A 17,440-nucleotide genomic window follows, 5' to 3' on the forward strand; every position below is an offset into this window, starting at 1 on the left:
GAGCGCAGATCCTGTGTGGGCCTGCACCGGCAAGGGACACAGCCCTCGTACCCTGGCCTTGGGACGAGACGTAGGTTGTAGACAAGGAATGTCTCAACCCGGCCAAGGACCAGGATCAAGAAGGCCCAGGAGCTGTAGAGTGTGGCTCCCCAGCAAATGGGTCCCGGGGAGGATGCAGACGGAGAGGAGCACGCCACCTGTCCTCGCCTACCTGATCTATTCAGAGGGATTCCGGCTGCAAGAGGGGTACCGGCCCCCGACGGGAAAGCCCGGTTAGGCCCTGAGGATCCCGCCGGGCGTCGGATGGAGAGGAATTGCCACCCGAGCCCTAGTCCTGAGGAGAGGAGCTCAGAAGGAGGCCCGGCCTATCCACACACGCACATACGGGAAAGGATGAAGTCTGTAGTGCAGGAACACTCTGGTGTAGGATCGCTACCGAACACTGGACTTTCTCGGAGGTAGTCGGACCCTCGTCCCTGGTGGCCGCAGGACTCCGAGAGGAGCAGGGAGTCGCCTTCCCGCTGTCATCTCTAAATGAGTAAAGCCTTGGAAGTTCACCCCTATGGCCTCCGGACTGTTCATTACGCGCCATACCAAGCGACGCGGTGCCCGTACTCCCCGCACTACTACAACCCCCCATTCATTCTGTTTGCCTGCCCTGAGGCCTTGCTCCGCCTGTGGGGAGCAGTAATAACTTTAGCCGCCACGACAACGGGCCTCAGCGGACTGCAGCAGCGCTGGTGACCCTTCACCAGGCACCACAGGTGGCGTAGTCGTTAAAATAAGCCATTCAACCCGGACAATGCCACACCATCTCTTTCTAATGTGACGGCCCTAAGCACGGGTCGGGTCCGGGCCACGGCTGCATCCCATCTCTTCAACACAGGGCCTGACATCGAGTCCCCCGACACCCAGGGTAAAACACGGGCTTTCTGAGTAGAGGCGTCACACATGCGTTCTAATGAAAGTCAATTACGGCGAAAACGCCACGTTTACGCAAAATAATTGGTAGTGCTGCGTTTTTTTCCTCAATGATAATCCGCAGCGGAATTTTCCGCAGCATGTGCACAGCACATGCGGATTATCATTGGGGGACATGGCAGACCTTCTACCATGAGTTTTTTAAGCGTTTCTGCAGCGGAATTGCCACTGCAGAAACGCTTAAAATTTCATAGAGGGCACACAGCCGTACTCTTCCTTCCTTTGTCAAGCGCCAGCTTCCCTCAGTTCTTTGTGTCTTGTTGTTTGGCTGCAGCGGTGCCGTCACAATTGTAGACAATCACTGTAGATAAGACGAATTGCCGAGCTCAGTGATTGCTGACAGTTGTGATGTGCGCTGTTCACATGATGTCACCGCAGCAGCCGAAACACAGCAGCGGAGGGGAGCCAGCACTGGACCTGGGGAGGGTGACCACCTGCTTAGATTGTTATTTTACAGTATTTGGGATCTTCTCTCCTGAAGATGAGAAGACCCTTAGAAACCGGTTTCACGCATAGTTTGCAGCCTGTATACAGACCGCAGTGCCTGGACTGACTACAGGTCGCACAACACATATGAGGCTGGCAGGTCGATCACCGTATACGGCCTATAAAATACCCCGGTGTGAACCTGTCCTAATGCACCCCAAAAAAGCACGCCTGATCACAGCCGTAAATCCCCTAACCTGGCTCACAAGACACATATCCCTGTTCTCAGCTGCACCAAGTTCCTCACTGACCCACCTAACATACAACGAGTCACAGTCACAACCCTCTGCCATGTGACATGCCGCCCACCACTGACTCACACATTATCTGTCCTGCCGACTCTAAACGCCACCTTATTCGATGGAACGAATGAGCCGCTTTCTCGTTTCCTGGGGGAAACCGAAAAACAAGCACAGACCGGAAGTGCATTGCGGTGGTGGACGGCATTCGCTCGCAGGATCTGCTCTAGGCGGGAGAGCGCTATAGGAACGATGGCTTCGGCTGCTAATATTGATGTGGATGCCACTCAGCATCTCAGGGATATTCTGAAGCTGGATCGTCCTGGAGGTGAGGAGAAAGCCATGGATGTTTAGGAAAGGAAAGAGTGGTGTGTGTGTGTGTGTGTGTGTGTGTGTGTGTGTGTGTGTGTGTGTGTGTGTGTGTGTGTGTGTGTGTGTGTGTATATGGTGTGTGTGTGTGTATATATGGTGTGTGTGTGTATGCTGTGTGTGTGTGTATATATGGTGTGTGTGTGTATGCTGTGTGTGTGTGTATATATGGTGTGTGTGTGTATGCTGTGTGTGTGTGTATGCTGTGTGTGTGTGTGTATGCTGTGTGTGTGTGGGGGGGGGGGGGGATGCTGTGTGTGTGTGGGGGGGGATGCTGTGTGTGTGTGGGGGGGGATGCTGTGTGTGTGTGTGGGGGGGATGCTGTGTGTGTGTGTGGGGGGGATGCTGTGTGTGTGTGGGGGGGATGCTGTGTGTGTGTGGGGGGGGGATGCTGTGTGGGGGGGGATGCTGTGTGTGTGTGTGGGGGGATGCTGTGTGTGTGGGGGGGGATGCTGTGTGTGTGTGTGTGTGTGTGTGTGTGTGGGGGATGCTGTGTGTGTGTGGGGGGGATGCTGTGTGGGGGGGGATGCTGTGTGTGTGTGTGTGTGGGGGGGGGATGCTGTGTGTGTGTGTGGGGGGGGATGCTGTGTGTGTGTGGGGGGGATGCTGTGTGTGTGTGGATGCTGTGTGTGTGTGGGGGGGATGCTGTGTGTGTGTGGATGCTGTGTGTGGGGGGGGGGATGCTGTGTGTGTGTGTGGATGCTGTGTGTGTGTGTGGGGGGGATGCTGTGTGTGGGGGGGATGCTGTGTGTGGGGGGGATGCTGTGTGTGGGGGGGATGCTGTGTGTGTGTGGGGGGGATGCTGTGTGTGTGTGGGGGGGGATGCTGTGTGTGTGTGGGGGGGGATGCTGTGTGTGTGTGTGGGGGGGATGCTGTGTGTGTGTGGGGGGGGGATGCTGTGTGTGTGGGGGGGGATGCTGTGTGTGTGGGGGGGGATGCTGTGTGTGTGGGGGGGGATGCTGTGTGTGTGTGTGGGGGGGGGATGCTGTGTGTGTGTGGGGGGGATGCTGTGTGGGGGGGGATGCTGTGTGTGTGTGTGTGTGTGGGGGGGGGATGCTGTGTGTGTGTGTGTGGGGGGGGATGCTGTGTGTGTGTGTGGGGGGGATGCTGTGTGTGTGTGGATGCTGTGTGTGTGTGGGGGGGATGCTGTGTGTGTGTGGATGCTGTGTGTGTGTGGGGGGGATGCTGTGTGTGTGTGGATGCTGTGTGTGTGTGTGTGGATGCTGTGTGTGTGTGGGGGGGATGCTGTGTGTGTGTGTGGATGCTGTGTGTGTGTGTGGATGCTGTGTGTGTGTGTGGGGGGGATGCTGTGTGTGGGGGGGATGCTGTGTGTGGGGGGGATGCTGTGTGTGGGGGGGATGCTGTGTGTGGGGGGGATGCTGTGTGTGTGTGTGGGGGGGATGCTGTGTGTGTGTGTGTGGGGGGGGATGCTGTGTGTGTGTGTGGGGGGGATGCTGTGTGTGTGTGTGGGGGGGGATGCTGTGTGTGTGTGTGGGGGGGGATGCTGTGTGTGTGTGTGGGGGGGGATGCTGTGTGTGTGTGTGTGTGTGGGGGGGGATGCTGTGTGTGTGTGTGGGGGGGATGCTGTGTGTGTGTGTGGGGGGGATGCTGTGTGTGTGTGTGGGGGGGATGCTGTGTGTGTGTGTGGGGGGGATGCTGTGTGTGTGGGGGGGATGCTGTGTGTGTGTGTGGTGGGGGGGATGTTGTGTGTGTGGTGGGGGGGATGCTGTGTGTGTGTGTGTGTGGGGGGGGATGCTGTGTGTGGGGGGGGGGTGCTGTGTGGGGGGGGGGATGCTGTGTGTGGGGGGGATGCTGTGTGTGTGTGTGTGTGGGGGGGGATGCTGTGTGTGTGGGGGGATGCTGTGTGTGTGTGTGTGTGTGGGGGGGGATTCTGTGTGTGTGTGTGGGGGGGGATGCTGTGTGTGTGTGTGGGGGGGATGCTGTGTGTGTGTGTGGGGGGGGATGCTGTGTGTGTGTGTGGGGGGGATGCTGTGTGTGTGTGTGGGGGGGATGCTGTGTGTGTGTGTGGGGGGGGGATGCTGTGTGTGTGTGTGGGGGGGGGATGCTGTGTGTGTGTGTGGTGGGGGGGATGTTGTGTGTGTGGTGGGGGGGATGCTGTGTGTGTGTGTGTGTGGGGGGGGATGCTGTGTGTGGGGGGGGGATGCTGTGTGTGGGGGGGATGCTGTGTGTGTGTGTGTGGGGGGGGGGATGCTGTGTGTGGGGGGGGGTGCTGTGTGGGGGGGGGATGCTGTGTGGGGGGGGGGATGCTGTGTGTGGGGGGGGATGCTGTGTGTGTGTGTGTGTGTGGATGCTGTGTGTGTGTGTGTGTGTGTGTGTGTGGATGCTGTGTGTGTGTGTGTGTGGATGCTGTGTGTGTGTGTGTGTGGATGCTGTGTGTGTGTGTGTGGATGCTGTGTGTGTGTGTGTGGATGCTGTGTGTGTGTGTGTGGATGCTGTGTGTGTGTGTGTGGATGCTGTGTGTGTGTGTGTGGATGCTGTGTGTGTGTGTGTGGATGCTGTGTGTGTGTGTGTGTGGATGCTGTGTGTGTGTGTGTGGATGCTGTGTGTGTGTGTGTGGATGCTGTGTGTGTGTGTGTGTGGATGCTGTGTGTGTGTGTGTGTGGATGCTGTGTGTGTGTGTGTGGATGCTGTGTGTGTGTGTGTGGATGCTGTGTGTGTGTGTGTGGATGCTGTGTGTGTGTGTGTGGATGCTGTGTGTGTGTGTGGATGCTGTGTGTGTGTGTGGATGCTGTGTGTGTGTGTGGATGCTGTGTGTGTGTGTGGATGCTGTGTGTGTGTGTGGATGCTGTGTGTGTGTGTGGATGCTGTGTGTGTGTGTGTGGATGCTGTGTGTGTGTGTGTGGATGCTGTGTGTGTGTGTGTGGATGCTGTGTGTGTGTGTGTGGATGCTGTGTGTGTGTGTGTGGATGCTGTGTGTGTGTGTGTGGATGCTGTGTGTGTGTGTGTGTGTGGATGCTGTGTGTGTGTGTGTGGATGCTGTGTGTGTGTGTGTGGATGCTGTGTGTGTGTGTGTGTGGATGCTGTGTGTGTGTGTGTGTGGATGCTGTGTGTGTGTGTGTGGATGCTGTGTGTGTGTGTGTGTGGATGCTGTGTGTGTGTGTGTGTGGATGCTGTGTGTGTGTGTGTGTGGATGCTGTGTGTGTGTGTGTGTGGATGCTGTGTGTGTGTGTGTGTGTGGATGCTGTGTGTGTGTGTGTGTGGATGCTGTGTGTGTGTGTGTGTGGATGCTGTGTGTGTGTGTGTGTGGATGCTGTGTGTGTGTGTGTGTGGATGCTGCGTGTGTGTGTGTGTGGATGCTGCGTGTGTGTGTGTGTGGATGCTGCGTGTGTGTGTGTGTGGATGCTGCGTGTGTGTGTGTGTGGATGCTGCGTGTGTGTGTGTGGATGCTGCGTGTGTGTGTGTGGATGCTGCGTGTGTGGGGATGCTGCGTGTGTGGATGCTGCGTGTGTGGGGATGCTGCGTGTGGGGATGCTGCGTGTGTGTGTGTGTGTGTGTGTGTGTGGACGCCGCGTGTGTGTGTGTGTGTGTGTGTGTGGGGACGGGGGGATGCTGTGTGTGGGGACGACGCTGTGTGTGTGTGGGGGGGACGCTGTGTGTGTGTGTGGGGGGGGATGCTGTGTGTGGGGGGGGATGCTGTGTGTGTGTGTGTGTGTGGGGGGGGGATGCTGTGTGGGGGGGGATGCTGTGTGTGTGTGGGGGGGGATGCTGTGTGTGTGTGGGGGGGGATGCTGTGTGTGTGGGGGGGGATGCTGTGTGTGTGGGGGGGATGCTGTGTGTGTGTGGGGGGGATGCTGTGTGTGTGTGGGGGGGATGCTGTGTGTGTGTGGGGGGGGTGCTGTGTGTGTGTGTGGGGGGGGGGTGCTGTGTGTGTGTGTGGGGGGGGATGCTGTGTGTGTGTGTGGGGGGTGCTGTGTGTGTGTGGGGGGGGATGCTGTGTGTGTGTGTGTGTGGGGGGGATGCTGTGTGTGTGGGGGGGGGTGGTGTGTGTGTGGGGGGGGGTGGTGTGTGTGTGGGGGTGGTGGGGGGGTGGGGGGGGTGGGGTGTGTGTATGTTTGGGGGGGGATGGGGTGTGTGTATGTTTGGGGGGGGATGGGGTGTGTGTATGTTTGGGGGGGGATGGGGTGTGTGTATGTTTGGGGGGGGATGGGGTGTGTGTGTGGGGGGGTGCTGTGTGTGTGTGTGGGGGGGTGCTGTGTGTGTGGGGGGGGATGGTGTGTGTGTGTGGGATGGGGGATGGTGTGTGTGTGTGGGATGGGGGATGGTGTGTGTGTGGGATGGGGGATGGTGTGTGTGTGGGATGGGGGATGGTGTGTGTGTGGGATGGTGTGTGTGTGTGTGTGTGTGGGATGGTGTGTGTGTGTGTGTGTGGGATTGTGTGTGTGTGGGATTGTGTGTGGGATTGTGTGTGGGATTGTGTGTGGGATTGTGTGTGGGATTGTGTGTGGGATTGTGTGTGGGATTGTGTGTGGGATGGTGTGTGTGTGTGTGGGGGGGGTGCTGTGTGTGGGTGTGGGGGGGGGTGCTGTGTGTGGGTGTGGGGGGGGGTGCTGTGTGTGGGTGTGGGGGGGTGCTGTGTGTGTGTGGGTGTGGGGGGATGCTGTGTGTGTGTGTGGGGGGGGGGTGCTGTGTGTGTGTGTGTGGGGGGGGATGTGTGTGTGTGTGGGGGGGATGTGTGTGTGTGTGTGTGTGGGGGGGGGTGCTGTGTGTGTGTGTGTGGGGGGGGTGCTGTGTGTGTGTGTGGGGGGGGTGCTGTGTGTGTGTGTGTGGGGGGGGTGCTGTGTGTGTGTGTGTGGGGGGGGGGTGCTGTGTGTGTGTGTGTGTGTGTGTGGGGGGGTGCTCTGTGTGTGTGGGGGGGGGTGCTGTGTGTGTGTGTGGGGGGGGGTGCTGTGTGTGTGTGTGGGGGGGGGTGCTGTGTGTGTGTGTGGGGGGGGTGCTGTGTGTGTGTGTGTGGGGGGGGTGCTGTGTGTGTGTGTGGGGGGGGATGCTGTGTGTGTGTGTGTGTGGGGATGCTGTGTGTGTGTGGGGGGGTGCTGTGTGTGTGTGGGGGGGGTGCTGTGTGTGTGTGGGGGGGGTGCTGTGTGTGTGTGTGGGGGGGTGCTGTGTGTGTGTGTGGGGGAGGATGCGGTGTGTGTGTGTGGGGGGGCTGCTGTGTGTGTGTGTATATATATATATATATATATATATATATATATATATATATATATATATATATATATATATATATATATATATATATATATACATAATGTGTGGGGGGGTGCGGTGTGTGGGGGGGGTGCGGTGTGTGTGTGTGTGGGGGGGTGCTGTGTGTGTGTGTGTGGGGGGTGCTGTGTGTGTGTGTGTGGGGGGGTGCTGTGTGTGTGTGTGTGGGGGGGGTGCTGTGTGTGTGTGTGTGTGTGTGCGCGCGCGGGGAGGCGTGCGCGTCTAGTGCGTTATTACAGTACTTGGGATTTTAGGACAAAAAAGCAGTGAATCCTGTGTACCGTTCATGTAGCAGTGAAGAATATCAAGTGCTTGTTCTCATCTCCTTGTTTAGAGCTTTTTAGAAACGGGCAAGTTGTAGTCTCTAAGTATTCATAAGTAAAAGTTCTTGGTACTCAGAATGGATTTGTCACCCGATGTAAAGTGGCTAGTTAGTACTCTTATTTTATTCTCACTGCTCTCCTTTGTATTGTCTTTTGTTTTTAAATCTGCCATTGTTTGAGATATGAGTTGTTTTTTTTTTTAATTTATTTATTTTTTATATGTAGTGCTGATTTTTATGGTTTTTATCCAGGAGGTTCGCAGGATTCTCTTGGAAGCAGTAAGGCTGATATAATAGATAAAACTGGCATCACCAATAGTGATCTACAGAGGCTGGACCCTGATAGCCACAGAAACCAGCGCAGTACCACTCTGTCCGGTGATGTGCCTGCTGCTTTCACATGCAGTACTGGTATTCGAGGAGGTACCCCAAAAAATTAATTATTTAATTTTTTTTTATTTCTACTAATATCTTGAAAACATTAATCCCCTTTAAAATCCTGTTCATTAGATGATATGCACTTGTCCCAAAGGTTTTTCCACTGTCCGAAACATTATATTGGGGGACAGGAACACACAGAGGTTAAAAGCCCCTCCCCACAGTCAATCACCAGTGTTTTCCTGTCCGCCTTGGTGCATGGAGAGGTCCCTTCAGTGCTGTCTGGGCGGCGCGACAGCATTGCTCAGTCTTGCAGGGCAGTGGTTAGTCGTGGGTACTCCCCTCCTCCTTCCTTGCTGCTCCCGATGGAACCGCCCCGGTCTTCCTGCGCGCCATAGAGGGTAAAGCAGGGCGGGTAGCTTACATGCCGATAGCCTCTGTCAGCTCTCTGGCATCTCCTCCTTCCTCCGGCGGTGTGGACGCGTGCCCGGAAGTGACGTCACTAAAGGTCCTAGTCACTTCCGGGCTTTGGAGTATGCGTTCCATGCTGGAACGCACTAGGGTGCACACTTTCCGGAGCCGGTATTCTGTGTTATTCGTACCTGTTTGACCTGCAGGTGACATGAAGGAGGGAATGGGATGTTCCTTGTTGGGGGCACAGTTTTTCACTTTAAAAACCCGCCAGAAGACGTCTCCAGGTAAGGCTATCTCCATCATGGAGGGTGACAGATCCTGCATCCCTGCATCCCTGCATCTGCAGAGTCCATCACCCCCCTGGCTACAGGGAGTAGTACAGGGGTTGGTCACTAAGGGGTTAACTCAGCCTCTCTATTTGAGATGACACTTGTTACTCCCCTCCTTCTAGTTACACTAGGTTTTCCTTCTCTTCCCCTCTCTTTGGAAGACAAGGCCCCCATTACTAAGAAGGATAAAAACCAATCCCGTAGATGTGGTGTCGTGCAAAAAAAAAACCAAACTGCCCTCATCCCATAGGAAGAAACTGTGCCAACCCTGCACAGACAGCATATTTAAAGAAGAACACCCCTCGTTGATAGAGCAGATTAGATCGTTTGTTAGACAGGAGGTCCAAGTTGCAACACAGCTATCTAAAAATAGTATAGTATATTTATAATGGGTTATTCATTAATATTAAATACAAGACCCACTCAGATAAACAATGAACAACCACCTAATCTTTTTTAAAAAAGTATTCATTTTAATAAATTCTTATTAAAAATACATACATGTATAGATCGACAGACATGATTATAGGAAAAACAGACTCAGGGATATATAATAAGTACCCAATAGTTCATTTTCTGTGGGGCATGGATTAAAAGAAAGGAAAATATAAATGGCAAATCCAAACTGTGTTAAAGTGCATGGTGCAACATGGTACATAGAACAGCGACTCAAAAGTATAAATAAATTAAATCACAGTGAATATAGATAAATTAGAGTGCTAAATTAAATGCATTATATGTAATCAAGTAAATACATAGGAAGGAATAAATACCATATAGCTAGGCCCCAACGCATATATATATATATATATATATATATATATATATATATATATATATATATATATATATATATATATATATATATATATATATATATATATATATATATATATATATATATATATATATATATATTCATTCGGTGAAATAATGAAAGTATATTTGAAAGTAAACGGTGAAAGTTTATTTGATATACTGGTGAAATAATGTACATATCAGCAGTGGTCGCTAGAAGAGGAGGAAATAAAGTATGTTAGTCTTTATATTATCTTAAAAAAAAAAGGTCTTTAGGACATACAGTTTAGTGGGCTTATTTTTCATGATCATATTTAGGTCTTTATTTCTCCCTCTTCTAGCGACCGCTGCTGATATGTACATTATTTCACCAGTTATTCTTTCAACAACTTCTCTATGCTTAGTATTAGGATCCTATCTGTGTCTTATTTGATGTTTTTCAACTTCCTGCTTCTTAGCGCTTGGCATAATCCGTAGAATTGGTGTGTCCTGTTCTTTCTAAACGCTGGTGATACGCATTTGTGTTCCACCAAGATCACGCGGCGGAAGTGACGTCTTTTGTCTGCCGCGGCCGGAAGTACTGGTTACACGCATATGCGTTCCATTGAGTTCGCGCGGCGGACGTGATTTACATTGCCACATGCAGAAGTAATAAGCGGCTAGCTGCTGGTGGAGCACACTCAGCGTTCCAGCAGTGCCTCCTGGCTGTGAATTTAGCCGCGCTAGATACGGCTGACAGGTGTTGCCTGTGTAATTAATGCCGGGGGTTTATTTAAGTCTGATGGGTCACTGACTCCTTTGGCTTCATGATTCATCTGATGGGATATATTCACTTTTCCATCCAGCCCGACCTATTATTGTGTACTCTTGTGATTGTTCCCTGATGAGCCCCGACCTAGGAGGTGGCGAAACGTGTTGGGACTGGGACTTCATTTATATATAATATATATTATTTATATTTATATAGTGATCATGAACCAATCAGCATCTGATAAGTCTGCAATTTAGCAGTTTGTTATTATGTGATTGTTGTGGTATAAACTTATTTAGTACATTGGTTTAAGTATTGGGAATGTAGCGTATATTATGACCATGAACTACTGAGTATCAGATATTCCTGTTATCTAGCAGTCTGATTATTTATCACTGCTGTTACATTATCTTATTGAGAACATTTGACTAATACTGTTGTCTGATTATTAGAGTGATTTTACAGGTATTTTTTTTGGCCATTATGTGAGGTAACTGAGACGCAAAAAATAAGTTATTCCAATTTTACCTTTGGTTGTCTAAAAAAGTCAGTGATCTATGGTTTCTCATATAGAAATTTACTGATAGGGATATATGGTCTCCTTTACTCCCATTTTCTCACAACTGTAATCCCGACATTTTGGGGCATATTGACACTGATTGTTGGTGGTCTCTGTAATAAGTCATCTCGTTTACTCATTTTGACAGTGATTGTCGGTGATTTTTGCAATAAGTTATCCTGTTTATTTATATGGATAATCTTTGACACTCTTTACCCACCTTATCATAACTGCTACATGTTTTTTTTTTACTTTTACAGCATTTTAATTTTTGATATGACTGTCAGGTCTGCCAATTTTGGGACACCGTTTTGTTTTCCGTTTTTTATGTCTGTATAGGGATGTGCTAGGTACAGGCAAGGGACAGCCTCCGTTGAGCGGGGACACCACGCCGACACATTAGGGTGACTACTCCGCTGTCAGGTAGGGCATTCCTCCCTTAGGGTCTATAGGGAGAGTTTGTATGATATTTTTTGCCGTCCCATTGCCTTTCCTTCCCCATACTTTATCTGAATTCTTGTCCTGGATTTATTGTTATCTTTTAAAATATCTATTAAAAGTTATATCTTAGGGTGTATACTTTGTTCTTTTTGTTTTTTGTATTTTTGATACACCTATTTTCTATTATTATTTGAGCCTCTGGTTCTTGGTTTTGTTTGGGTAGTGGATATCATACCTAATGGTGTACGTGTTCCAGCGTGGAACGCACGCCCGGACCGCGCCAACCGGAAGTGACGTGGACCAAAAGGTACGCGTCCCATAATATTGAGCCATGTGTTCCATTCTGGAACGCACAAGTGACCGGAGACGGAAATGACGCGTTCCCAGAGCGCACCGCACTCCAATTACACCCCGAAAGAGGAAAAGTGACGTTGTTAAAGGGAGCATACGTCCCATATATATAGAACATCCTAAAGTGCATCTTGCTATAGTTAAAACGGAACACACACCAAGGGAAATCTACCCATCTTCAGACAATGATAAAAAATCAAAGGGACCACATAGGAAGCATCATAATCATTACATATACATAACCACAGACAAAATATAAACATAATCATAAATCAAATGTGAATCTAACATGTTATGATATAAATGTAAACGTAATCTAAAATATATAATTATACAATCATAAATAATAAAGAAATACCTAAAAAGAATCAATAGATAATAAATGAAAGCATAAATCTTTTTAGTATTTTAATTCTTTTCTTGTGTTTTTTAGTTTCTTTTCCTCTGGCCTCAATTTGATAATGAAATTTTATTCCTGCCTCTACAACTTCTTCCGACAGACATACAGTACAGACCAAAAGTTTGGACACACCTTCTCATTTAAAGATTTTTCTGCAGTTTTATGACTATGAAAATTGTACATTCACACTGAAGGCATCAAAACTATGAATTAACACATGTGGAATTATATACTCAACAAAAAAGTGTGAAACAACTGAAAATATGTCTTATATTCCAGGTTCTTCAAAGTAGCCACGTTTTGCTTTGATGACTGCTTTGCACACTCTTGGCATTTTCTTGATGAGCCTCAAGAGGTAGTCACCAAAAATGGTCTTCCAACAATCTTGAAGGAGTTCCCAGAGATGCTTAGCACTTATTGGCCCTTTTGCCTTCACTCTGCGGTCCAGCTCACCCCAAACCATCTGGATTGGGTTCAGGTCTGGTGATTGTGGAGGCCAGGTCATCTGGCCTAGCACCCCAGCTCAGCTCCACCTGCTCTATAACATGGTGTCTACAGATTGGTCAACATTTTCATGGTGACAGGTTCCCTTTAACCCCTTTTACGTCCAATGACGGACATAGCCCGTCATGGCCGGTTGTCAGTTCCCGCACTTTTGAACTGTCACTTCATGTAAACACACAGTGAGAGTTCAGTACTGACAGCTGAGTGGCACGGGAGCAGGCGCCGGGACCCATGCCGTCGGTCCCTGCACCGAGATCGCTGTGATTGGTCATTAAGTCTGACTCACCGATCACAGCATGATTGCGCAGGAGATGCTAAAATATCAGCACCTCCTGCCTGATCAGAGTAGGAGCTCAGTGCTGCCCCTCGCTGTTAACCCACTAAATGCTAAGATCGAGCGCAATCACAGCATTCAGGAAGCAGGCAGAGGGAAGGGAGCTTCCTCTGCCTTCAGATCAGTGCCCCCGCGACGTCATCGCGGGCGCCTGATCGTTACCATGGTAAATTGCAATTGTATTATACTTATGAAAAAAGTGAAAGTGCAATTGAGGGACTGAGTAAAAAAAAACTAAAACAAAAAAAAATTGATAAAAAATATTATACTAATACATACACATTTTAATGTAAAAAATAAGCAAAAAAAAGGACACATTTGTTATAGTCGAATGCAGAACAACCCATGCTATAAACGTGTCATACTAGTTAACTCCTTCAGTGAGCACCGTGAAAAAAAAAAAAACAGAAAAAAAGTAGGTAACTATGCTTTATCATCATACTGCTGAAAAAAAGTGGAATAAAAGGCGATCGAAAAGACGAATAGAAATAAAAATGTTACCGCTGAAAATGTCATCTTGTCCCTCAAAAAACAAGCAGCCACACAGCTCAATCAGCCGAAAAATAAAAAGTTATAGCTCTCAAAATAAAGCGATGCAAAAATAATTATTTTTTTCGAAAGGTTTTATTGTGTAAAAACGGCAAAACATAAAAAAAAAATATAAATGTAATAATCCTTTAATTCTACTGACACAAAGAATAAAGCTGCCTTATCAATTTTACCACACGCGAAACTGTATAAAAAAGAAAATGGATTCCTGGTTTCTGTAAATTCTGCCTCCCCAAAAAGCAGAATAGAGAGCGATTAAAAAAAAAAAACAAGTCGTCCCGCGGAAAAGAAACACTCACCTGACTCAGTTGGCAGAAAAATATGGAAAAATGATAGTTCTCAAAATATGGTGATGCAAAAGCTAGTTTTTGCAATAAAAAGTGTCTTTTAGTGTGTGATAGCTGTCAAACATAAAAACTTGATATAAATCTGGTTTCACTGTAATTACATAGTAACATAGTTTTTAAGGTTGAAGGAAGATTAAGTCCATCTAGTTCAACCCATAGGCTAACATGTTGATCCAGAGGAAGGCAAAAAACCCATGTGGCAAACACTAAGCTCCACATTGAGGAAAAAAAATTCCTTCCTGACTCCATACGACAATCAGACTAGTTCCCTAGATCAACGCCCTATGAAGGAATCTAGTATATATAACCTGTAATATTATACTTTTCAAGAAAGGCATCCATGCCCTTCTTAAATTTTAGTAGTGAATCACTCATTACAACATCATGCGGCAGAGAGTTCCATAGTCTCACTGCTCTTACAGTAAAGAATCCGTGTCTGTGATTATGATTAAACCTTCTTTCCTCCAGACGTAGAAGATGCCCCCTTGTCCCCTTGTCCCCGTCTCAGGCCTCAGAGTAAAAAGATCAGTAGAAAGGTCTTTGTACTGTCCCCTCATATATTTGCACATAGTAATAAGATCACCCCTAAGCCTTCGTTTTTCCAAACTAAATAACCCCAAGTTTAATAACCTGTCTTGGTATTGCAGATCCCGCAGTCCTCTAATAACCTTGTTTGCTCTTCTCTGCACTCGCTCTAGTTCAGCTATGTCTTTCTTATACACCGGAGACCAGAACTGTACACAGTATTCTAAGTGTGGTCGCACTAGTGACTTGTATAGAGGTAAAATTATGTTCTCCTCATGAGCATCTATGCCTCTTTTAATGCATCCCATTATTTTATTTGCCTTTGTAGCAGCTGCCTGACACTGGCCACCAAACGTGAGCTTGTCATCCACCAATACACCCAGGTCTTTTTCAGTTACAGTTTTGCCCAGTGTTTTACAATTAAGCATATAATTATACATTTTATTTCCTATGCCAAAGTTCATTACCTTACATTTATCCCCATTAAAGCTCATTTGCCATTTATCAGCCCAAGCTTCTAGTTTCCATAGATCCTCCTGTAATATAAAATTGTCCTCCTCTGTATTGATTACCCTGCAGAGTTTAGTGTCCTCTGCAAATATTGAAATACTACTCTGTATGCCCCCTACAAGGTCATTAATAATTATGTTTTAAAAAAAGAAGCGGGCCCAATACTGACCCCTGTGATACCCCACTGTTAACTGTAACCCAGTCTGAGTGCTTTCCATTAATAACCACCCTTAGTTTCCTATCACTGAGCCAGTTCTTAACCCACTTACATACACTGCTCAAAAAAAATAAACGGAACACTTAAACAACACAATGTAACTCCAAGTCAATAACACTTCTGTGAAATCTACCTGTCCAGTTATGAAGCAACACTGATTGTGAATCAATTTCTCATGCTGTTGTGCAAATGGAACAGACACCTTGTAGAAATGATAAGCAATTAGCAAGATACCCCCTATAAAGGAGTAGTTCTGCAGGTGGTGACCACAGACCATTTCTCTGTTCTCATCCTTTGTGGCTGTTGTTTTGGTCACTTTTTCATTTTGCCATTGCTCTCACCCCTAGAAGTACAGTAGCATGAGGCGATGTCTACAGTACAACCCACAGAAGTTGCTCAGGTAGTTCAGTTCATCCAGGATGGTGCAGTTGGCCCTGGGTCCCTCCTAATGCAGGACAATACCAGACCTCATGTGGCTGGAGTGTGTCAGCAGTTCCTGCAAGATGAAGGCATTGAAGCTATGGACTGTAGCTCGCCCGTTCCCCAGACCTGAATCCGATTGAGCACATCTGGGACATCATGTCTCACTCCATCCACCAACGTGTCATGTTGCACCACAGACTGTCCAGGAGTTGGCGGATGCTTTAGTCCAGGTCTAGGAGAATATCCCACAGGAGATAATCCGCAACCTCCTCAGGAGCATGCCCAGGCGTTGTAGGGAGGTCATACAGGCACATGGAGGCCACACACAATACTGAGCCTCATTTTGACTTGTTTTAAGGACATTACATCAAAGTTGGATCAGCCAGTAGTGTGTTTTTCCACTTTAATTTTGGGGATGATTCCAAATCCAGGCCTCCATTGGTTAATAAATTTGATTTCCATTGATGATTTTTGTGTGATTTTGTTGTCAGCACATTCAACTTTGTACAGAACAAAGTATTCAGTGAGAATATTTCATTCATTCAGATCTAGGATATGCTATTTGAGTGTTCCCTTTATTTTTTTGAGCAGTGTATATTTTCCCCTTTCCCCATTGTTCTCCTTTTATGTATCAACCTTTTGTGTGGAACCGTATCAAAAACTTTTGAGAAGTCCATATACACAACATCCACTGCATTTCCTTGGTCCAGTCTGGAACTTGCCTCCTCATAAAAGTTAATCACATTAGTCTGAGAGGAATGGTCCCTCGTAAACCCATGTTGATATTGGGTCATGAGTAGTGTTGAGCGATACCTTCCGATATCGGGAAATATTGGATCGGACCGATACCGAAAAAGTATCGGATATCGCCGATTCCGATACCGGAAACCAATGCAAGTCAATGGGACACAAATATCGGAATGAAAATAAACCCTTTCTTTCCTTGTAGGTTAATTCTACATGAAGGAAAACAACTAAGAATAATGTAGAATGTATTGGGGGAGGTGGGGGAGATAATAAAGGCATAGAGGTTTAGCCCAATCAAATGGAATAGCAGGAATTAATATATTTTTTAAGACATTCGGAGTTACAAAGATATTGACTGTTAAGCTTTTTTATATTTTGTCAGATATTTGTTTCACTACTTCCATGCTCTTCACCTTCTTTTTTACTTCTCCCACACTTTCTCCTTCATCATCCTCAGCATCAGCATCTTTTTCATCCACTTCTTCTTCACCTTCCTCGTATTATTCTTTTTTTTTACATTCTTCATATTCTACTTCTTCATCTTCTAAATATTCTTCTTATTCATCATATTCTTATTTGTGACAGGCATTCCTGTAGTTGTTATCTATAAAAGTTTGTGACGCGCCCCTGGGCCTGTGTCGCGCTGCGTTGCGCAGACGGGAGCTTACCCGGTGCCGGATCTGTTGAGGGTTGTAGTCTCGTGGCGGTGACCCGGTCCGTGCCCAGGGAGTCAAACTGGACGGCAGTCTATTAGTAGTAAATGGTTGATGACTACGCCACCCGTTGAGTGCAGCCAGGGGGCTGCTGCTGCAGGGCAGACCGCTGAGGCCGATGGTGGGATTGTGCAGCGAGATAGTATAACCCCCAACGGGAGGGGTATGGCCTCAGGGCAGCCGACGTGGATGATGGGGGTAACAGGAACCACTCAGAGACGGTGCGGTGTAGTTCAGGGTCTTTACTGGTAACAACGATAGACCCTCCCGGAGTACTTGCTAGCGAACGGGGCCTGGTCAGTCCTTGAGCAGATGGGATCTCCCCTGGCCAGGCGTAGTTGTAGGCCTCCCAAACTGACTGTTCTCTTCTGGCTACCTTGCTAGAAGCTGATGTAAGTAGCTCACGTCCCTGAGTGTACCGTGTGGTGCTCACCCGTATGGCCGGTGACTCGGGGCCTTCTAATGGCTTCCGCTCCACGATGGCGGTGCTGGTCCCACGCGTGTGACCGTGCCTTCGGGCTTCTGGGCCA

The 17,440-nt window shown here is 48.3% G+C and overlaps 1 protein-coding gene across 2 annotated transcripts in view; it reads left to right on the forward strand.

Moving 5' to 3' along the window:
• Window positions 1-1,795: 1,795 nt before the first annotated feature.
• Window positions 1,796-17,440, forward strand: part of EDC4 (enhancer of mRNA decapping 4) — a 555,140-nt gene continuing 539,495 nt past the window's right edge. Inside the window, exons 1-2 of one of the 2 annotated variants that reach the window (XM_073657960.1) lie at window positions 1,796-2,034; window positions 7,873-8,043. In XM_073657960.1, the coding sequence (XP_073514061.1) occupies window positions 1,959-2,034; window positions 7,873-8,043 (247 nt within the window). In that variant the 5' untranslated portion in view covers window positions 1,796-1,958. The remainder of the gene's footprint in view (window positions 2,035-7,872; window positions 8,044-17,440) is intronic. The other variant, XM_073657961.1, reaches the window with a different exon arrangement.

This window comes from Phyllobates terribilis, unplaced genomic scaffold, assembly GCF_046119375.1.
Source record: "Phyllobates terribilis strain yellow unplaced genomic scaffold, ASM4611937v1 Scaffold_13__5_contigs__length_258822181, whole genome shotgun sequence".
Lineage (NCBI taxonomy): Eukaryota > Metazoa > Chordata > Amphibia > Anura > Dendrobatidae > Phyllobates > Phyllobates terribilis.